General features: G+C 41.5%; 1 protein-coding gene across 1 annotated transcript; it reads right to left on the bottom strand.

Moving 5' to 3' along the window:
- Nucleotides 1-4,188: 4,188 nt before the first annotated feature.
- On the bottom strand, nt 4,189-8,275 carry LOC148738068 (uncharacterized). The gene has a single exon (XM_088749927.1). It carries the CDS (start codon nt 8,237-8,239, stop codon nt 4,736-4,738), a length of 3,504 nt encoding a protein of 1,167 aa, XP_088606053.1. The 5' UTR covers nt 8,240-8,275; the 3' UTR covers nt 4,189-4,735.
- Nucleotides 8,276-8,504: the final 229 nt, after the last annotated feature.

The following is an 8,504-nucleotide window of genomic DNA, read 5'->3' as shown; positions in this document are numbered from 1 at the left end:
AGAAAACGCCCCATACTAAGCCGTGGTTAAAAGCAGAGTTCACTTGCGAAGTAAAAATGGTATCTGCATTTTTACCTCGCAATCACCCGATTTCTAACTAATATTAGTACGATTGACGCAGTGTAACGTGATAGATAAAGAAAATTAATCCTGTTGGCTGATGTTTTAGAAAAATTTATCATCTATCAATTGAGAACCTGCTTAATATGATATGCACCCTTTTGGACTGATTTCCTTGGACCATTTAAGGAGTTGAAGATTCGTACCTTTAGATGCGTGGTCAAAAGGATAGATTAAATAAGGTTTTTAGCTCAATATTCTTCATTTTCCAAAGACGTGTCCTGGATGCCTTTTTTCACATGGTCAAAACATGACTCAAAAAGATGAAAACGATAATGAATTTGTTTGAACTAATTGAGGGAGAATTCGAAACCAATAAATACACCAACAGCTATCAATTCCTTCATTTCTTGTCTAACCTATCACTGAAGTACGGATACAAGTACAGTGAACAGTGACATTCATCGATCTTCTATAAGTGAAACAACTGATGTTCTTTTCGGTAACTTGAAACCACTTAATAGTTAAAAAAATTGTTGAAGAACCGTTCAAGAGAGCACGCATTTATCTAACAGGTAAAAGGGAAGCTGTAATTTGATGAGTTTGTTAATATTCTCCTTGACGTCAAACTGCCTAAATAATTTTAATATTTCGTTTGGTCACATTTGCATTTCGTGTCATTCGAAGCTTTTTAAAATACTCTTGTTATCACCTTCACTCCTACGGAGTGTTATTAAAAGTTGGTAAATATTGCCGCACGTGTTTTCCTCATCCGTCCGGCCATTCGTACGTCAGGATTGAAAGAGCAGGGCCGACGGATCATATAATTATTGCAAGACCGACGGATCATATAATTATTGTAAAAATCCAGTCAGTAGTGGCTTCTAGGGTTGCAAGGTAATGGTAGGGGAACAGGTATCTGCGCGAAAAAATAGTGCTAGATACCTACCCCTGGGCCCACACCTACATAAGTCTACTGTAGGAGAGCGAAGGCATGCAAACTGAGGCTGCTGGACCATTTGAGAAGTGTTGAAATTTTGACCATTTTGATCTAATCATAAACCAACTGAGGCGCGACAATCCGAACGGGACGTTGTGTTCTTTGTGCGAATTAATCGGATATCAAATCTGGCTGCACAAATAAGACAACTGGAGAAAACGCAAGGAGTCATTATTGGTGTCATGTGTTAATTAGCCACCACACAAAGGCGCGCTAAATAAAGTTTTGTAGATAACACGCGCTCGTTTTGATATAATAAACTTTTTTCTTGGAAACTGTAGTTAAATAAACATTGCTTAATTTGACAAGAAAAGTTGGCCCCTAGATATAACGATAATTTGGAAATAGCCATTTCCGTGTGTTAAAATGTGTAAGGCAAACCTGCAGTCTATTAAGAGTTTTTTGGAGGCATGTGTAAACGCTTAAATGGAAGGTAGCTAAGCTAAAATAAACGGAAAATAAACGCTGTTTTCAAATAATGATTTCCTGTAACTATAAGCTCTGACAGAAGATTCGAGGCTGACTCTTGTTGTCGCGATTTTTCCTGAAGAGCCCTACAATTTTCTGTCGCTGATCGACGCTATAACAATCGCGGTCGTTCTCCTATCATTTTTATTCTACAGTTATGATTAGCTGCAGTTAGAATAGAAATTCTGGTAAAATTTGGATGAGGATACAATTTGGGCTCAAAACTCGGCTGGGTTCTTTCCCCCACAGAGCCTCGCTTATATGAGCTTAATGAATATTGTTGAAATTAAAGTCAGGATGATGAATATTGAGAATCTTTCTTTTTGTAAAAGTCATTCACAAGAAAACACTTACAGGAGGACTTATGCCTTCAAAATCAGCATTAATGCGAATGAATAAAAAATGTGATTAAATATTCTCAGAATAAACCCTTCATTTTTTGTCAAGGTTCAGGCAGAGATTAATGTTATTAGTTGAACATTGAATTATGTGATCAAACCACGCTTCTTAGGAGGCAGTGGGGCCGAGTGGTTAGAGTGTCGGACTCGTAATCCCGGGTTCGAGTCCCACCCTGACCACTGGATTTGTTTCACGGTAGCCCCGTCTTCAGATCCTTAGCGAAGCTTGTAAATAGCCAACTAGTTTGCCTCCGGCCGGTTGGGGTTCTTAATGATGTTCTTAATGATGTTATGTTCAATTTAGACCATTTATTTCATTTGTTTGTAAGGACCACAATGGAAACTACTGGTTCACCAGTAATTGTGTATTCCTATAAAAAGACTTTCAATGACCATAAGAAGATATCGATAGCCTTTGTTCGATTTACTAAATTTTTGCATTTCAACCAAATCTACAGCCCATATTTCATCAATATGACTTACAATTATACGCCGCCGAGTAAGGTTACGTTTGATGGGTTTATGTAATTCATCAGCTAATTTTACTTGCCAGTTCATTTCACTCGACGGCTTTTTCCGTTTTTTGACTTATTTTGTTTTACACTAAGACCTAATATCTGTTTACTATTAATCAAGAATCGAGCTGTTTGTTCCCATTTCGGCATCTCTACATAAGGTATTTGATCTAATGATTTAACTATTTCACGATCGCAATCACCTTTGTCTTTACCCATATCATGACATATATCATGATTAGCAGCAATTTCATCGACTTTATTATAAGGTTTGACATTCCATTGTATGACTTCCCCAGTGTTTTTATCATATACTAATTGTTGATCAAGTGGATTATAGGGTCCCATATATTTATATTGAGAAGGAGTCCATCCACCTTTTGGTTTTGGTAACTTTCCAATCATTTTATGAATGTCAACAGCACCACCTTTATAAAATGGATTAGTTGGATCATAAACACCAGAAGAAACATAGATTTCCATTGGATACCATTGTGAATAATCAATGTTACTACGACCGCTTATCTTTTTACTCAAATCATTTGTGAAGCTCTCAAGAGCTTGATCGAGATATTTAATTGCTGTTTGTTTTATTTTCTTTTTTGCGTAATCTGATTTGATAGCTTTTGCAGCACCTTGTCGAGCAAGTTAAGCTCCACTGTTGGCTAATCCTTTGAGAACCATTTCACCAATTGAATGAATGTCTCCAACATCACATAATGCTCCACCTGATTTCTTTTTAACGAATTTAGTTTTAGTTATACCACATTCAGCACTAACACACTTTAACATCATTCTACCATTTTTAGCTGGTTCATATCTTTCACTTTCTGGAACACATTCTGTAACTTGTCTTTGTTTAACACAATCAGATTTCATAGATAAATGTTATATTATCGATGTAACTTATTGATTTTTAACGAATTTAGTTTTAGTTATACCACAATCAGCACGAGTGCACTTTAACATCATTCTTAAATTTTGAATTTGATTATCTTGATGAAGAAGAGTAAGATTCTTATTTTTTGCATGATTGACTAGTTCCTGAAATGGCGGCATTTCAAATGAATCAAAAGAATGGATGACATGATCTTTAACTAAAGTTGTTACCCAATGTGATCAAGACATGTAAGATGGATGAAGGTTATAAATGAAAAGAGCTTGTTTATGATTCTGTGGTACTTTTTGGTCTCTACTTGAAACATTATTTATTGGAGTTTTTAGATATTTACACCATTCACGAAGATCGAAATTTTCATAGGAAGTTTTTAATGAAATTCTGGTTTTACATAATTGCTCCGACTATTGGAATTGAATTGAACAGACTGTTTGGTCCTAGAAGCAATCCTTGGCCTTTTTTTGTTCTTGTTTTGGTTCTTTTCTTTTACCTCTGCCAACTTGACTATTTGGCAAACTTCCAATAAATGGAGGAGGCATTCCCAATCAAGGTGCTCCATGGCCATGAAAAAGTGGTCCTCCAATTCGTGGCGCACCTTTACCACCTTTTAGTGGTGGTCCACCCATTCGTGGTGCACCTTTACCAGTGATTAATTATAAATTAACCAAATCAATAGCCATTGGAATACCAACTGAAGCAAGAATAGTACCAATTCCCTATCCCATTAGAGTCCTTCTTAGTTTGATATGAACACCTTGTCCACTTTGTAAAGCACCTAAAATATCTCTTTTCTGTTTTTCAGTTAATAAATGTTTGTATTGTGTTGAGAACGACTCAATAAATCCGCGGTTAAACTCAAAGTTTTACTTTATTCTGACTAAGGACAAAACCTCCTTGGCGAATACTTGATCTTTTTTAGGCAAAACTCGAACGAAGTAAAAATACTTGACATTTGATCCCTGTCACTCATTTTAAAAATACTATAAATGTAACGCAACGTCACGTTCTCCTGAACATTCCCCCTCCCCGCACTGAGGGGACCGCAGTGTGCAAAACACGATTAAACATAACAGTCTTTTTTTGTCCTTAACTGAAGTTCGCTTAAAAGTCTAGCAAGTCACAAGAGTGGTACCAATTTATGAATTGGTCGCACCACAGTCTTTTCTCCACACTGAACCTTCACGACGCGGGAATGTCCATCTTTTCCCGGATATGTTTCCACAATACGGCCCAAAGGCCACTTCCCTCGTGGCAGATTTTGTTCCAGAACTAGCACAATGTCTCCTTTTTTGAGGTCATTGACGACTTCGGTCCACTTTGGACGAGTATTCAGCATAGGTAAGTACTCCCTCAACCACCTGGACCACACTCGAGAGATCAGTTCTTGGACCTTGCGCTACCTCTTCCGTGGGTTGAACCTCGTGGTGTCGACGCTCTCTGGTGCAAATTGCCCACCCATTTGCCCATGTAAAAAATGATTGGGTGTTAACGGCACATCATCCTTAATATTTGCTGACTGGTAGGTGAGTGGTCTAGAGTTAAGCAAGCTCTCAGCACCTGTGACAACTGTGATCAATTCTTCGTCTGTGACATCACTACTAGCTAGCACCGCATATATTGCCTTCTTCGCTGCCTTTACCATCACCTCATGTGCCCCACCAAAATGAGGAGCTCCTGGGGGGTTAAAAGTCCACTTCACACCCTTCTGTGCGGTCCTTCCCTGAATCTTATCCTTGTCCAGTTGACCCACAAGTTCCTTGAGTTCATTAACTGCTCCCACAAAGTTGGTGCCGTTATCGCTAATCATTTCCTTAGGTACGCCTCGTCTGCTAGTAAATCTGGTGAATGCATTTAGGAAACTGTCTGTATCAAGCCCCCACGCCACTTCGAGATGAATAGCTCGAGTCGACAAGCATGTAAACACACACAACCACCTCTTTCGCTGTTGACGCCCACGTCCTTGTATAGTGGTGAACGGACCTGCATAGTCCACCGCAGTCTGGTCAAATGCACGAAATGTGAAGCGCAGCCTTACTTGTGGTAATGGCCCCATTATCTGTGTGGCCGGCTTGTTCCTTCTCCTCTTGCACTCACTGCATTCATTCTCCCATGCCCTTATCTCCTCACGCGCTGCAACAATCCAGAATCTTCCGCTAATCTGCGATAGCACAAAGTTCGTCCCAGCATTGTGGTTAGACAACTCATGGTAATGCTTTACTATCAGTCTCGTCACCCACTGACCTCTTGGCAGTATAATGGGAAACCTTACATTGTACGGAAGATATTTGGCAAATTGAAGTCGACCACCACATCGCAGAACACCTTGATCGTCCAGCCAGGGACATAGCTTACTCAGTGAACTCTTCTTTGGAATCTCCTTTCCTGTCAATAATGCGACATACTCTTCATGAAATGCCTCCAGCTGTGCCCGACTAATAATTTCCTCCTCTGCATCTTCAATTTCTTCTGGCAACAGTTCTTGTCCTTTTATTCTTTCCCTTGGATTGCGCATATTGTAGATCGCTCGCCACACCCTAGCCTGTAGCCGCACTAAGCGTGTCCAACTTGAAAAACGTGTGGGTTCAAGCCTCCAGTTTGCACACTTTGATTTCGCCCCTCCATTTCCTTCTCGATTCACTGGGCTCTGCTTGCCACTTGTTAGAACAGTTGTAACGCCTTCTTCCCCTTCCTTACGGTCTGGCGTCTTCAATTCCGGTAATGAAGCGGGGCGACTCCTTACATCCATCCTTGGCCAACCAGCCTTATCCTCTAACAGTAACCACTTTGGTCCATGCCACCAGAGTGAGTTTTCTAGCAGCTCGTCTGGTGTTGCTCCCCTTGAGCATAGATCAGCTGGATTTTCTCCTGTCGGCACATGTTGCCACTGCGATGGCTCTGTCATCATTTGTATCTCCCCGATACGATTAGCCACAAAGGGACGAAAGCTCCGCCCATGTCCCCGAATCCACCACAATACATCCATGCTGTCGGAATAAAATGTCACGGATTGCATGGACAGCCCAAGTACCAACGTTAAATGCGGTGTCAATCGCAAACCCAATACAGCTCCTGCAAGTTCCAACCGAGGCACTGTCATAGGCTTTAACGGTGCTACCTTACACTTTGAAGCGACTAATCGACTTGAAACAGTAGCATCATTGTATACGCACTGTAGATATACAACAGTTCCATAAGCTTGCAGTGAAGCATCCACAAACGTGATGACTCTCTTAGCGACTACCTCCTTTGCTTCACGCAAACATCTAGGCACCTGCACATCACCTAGCCTCCCAAGCTGACCATACCAACTTCCGATTCTACTTGCGATTTCATCATGAATGACATCATCCCAGTCATAACCCCTTGCCCATAATTCCTGAAGTATGATTTTGGCCTTGACGACGAAAGGGCCCACAAACCCGAGTGGGTCGAATACAGTCGCGACCTTCCTCAGTATATTTCGCTTTGTCACTAGAAGCTCTGTAGAAATGTTTGAAGTCGAAATAGTAAACGTATCTTCTGTACTATTCCAGGAAATACCAAGTGTCTTGACAACAGGTTCCTGCCCCGCAGTAATCGGCAATTCAGTAGCTCTGTCGGCTTCGGGCGTGGCTGCAACGACTTCCAGAGAATTCGATATCCATTTCCTTGCTTTCATGCCTGCAATCCCCCACAGACTGTCCAGCTCTTTGTACAATTGAATGCCATCTTGCACCGTTTCCACACTATCAATCGAATCATCCATGTAAGTGGATTTGAGTACAGTTTCAGCTGCCAATGGATACTCATCCTGGTGCCTTCTGGCGTTCTTTTGAGCAACAAACTGAGCCTCCATTGGTGCAGAGTTTTTACCAAACACTACTCGACTGAACTCATAGACATCAGGTTCACGACTAGAATCAAGGTCCCTCCACAATAGTCGAAAGTAAGGACGATCTCTCTCTTCAATCTCCACCTGCAAATACATTTCCTTAATGTCACATGCCAAAGCTATGGGGTTCCTCCTGAACCGAATAAGCACATCAAACAAATCCTTCTGCAATTTAGGTCCAGCACAAATGGCATCATTCAATGACACACCGTCCGTTTTTGCAGAACAATCGAACACAATGCGAATTTTAGTTGTAGCTTTGTCCATACGGATGAGTGGAAAGTGAGGCAAATACCAAACTTCCGGTGGCAACGGCTCATCTGGTTCGACCCTTCGCAAGTAACCTTTCTCGATATAAGCCTGGATGATTTGCGAGTACTCTGTTCCTAGGGCACAGTTCTTCTTCAATTTGTGTTCTGTGCTGCACAACCGGGATAATCCTGTGTGATGATTATCAGGTAACAGAGGCTTATCCTCTTTCCACGGTATTCCCACCTTGTACCCATTTCCAGTGTAACTAATTGATTCCTTCACTTTCTTCATGGCTGTGTTCTCCTCTTCGGTGAAAATCACAGAGTCAAGTCTCTCAATACCACAGTTTTCTATCTCCCAGAACTTCTTTAAAGCACGATCAACATCACAGCAAACGTCGCTGACGCTGATATTGAGGTCTTTGGTAAACAAAGTACGGCTAATGTGTGCCCTTGCTCTTGTCCACTGCTTCCCTTCTGGTGAGCCAATGCATGTCCACCCCAAAGGCCCCAGGCGAGCAACTGGATCTCCTTCCCCACCACGTACATCTGCTCTGGAATAATGCAACTCTGCATTGTCCACTCCTATCAACAAATCCACAAGACCTTCTTGAGCCGGCTCAGCAAAGTCACATTCCCTAAGGTGTGGCCATCTATCCTTACTTTGTTTCCAGTTCTCTACCTTGTAGTTTCCAGTTACCCTTTTAGGGCAAGTCTTTACTTTAATGTCTTTACTAAACTCCCCATCAAGGCTCTCAATCGTCACGTCCAATGGCATTGACTGGAATGTTTCCACCTCATTTTTCAAAACATTAACTGTAACTGTGTGGTATCTTTCCTTGAGGCCAAGGACTCCTGCGACCTCTTCATTAATAAAGGTCTCGTTTGAACCATCATCCAGAAGCGCATTCACCTTCACCTTGCGGTCATTTGCTTTTAACCACACTGGCACGTACGAAGAGAAATTGTCTCAGTTGCTGTCTCCTGCCTGGAAGTCGATGTGTGTGTGTGAGCGGGTGCCCCCTCCCGTGGAGACACCACTC

Source organism: Stylophora pistillata, chromosome 2, assembly GCF_964205215.1.
Source record: "Stylophora pistillata chromosome 2, jaStyPist1.2, whole genome shotgun sequence".
Taxonomy (NCBI): domain Eukaryota; kingdom Metazoa; phylum Cnidaria; class Anthozoa; order Scleractinia; family Pocilloporidae; genus Stylophora; species Stylophora pistillata.
The sequence above is the reverse complement of the archived record's forward strand: the minus strand, read 5'-3'. Positions and strand labels throughout refer to the sequence as shown.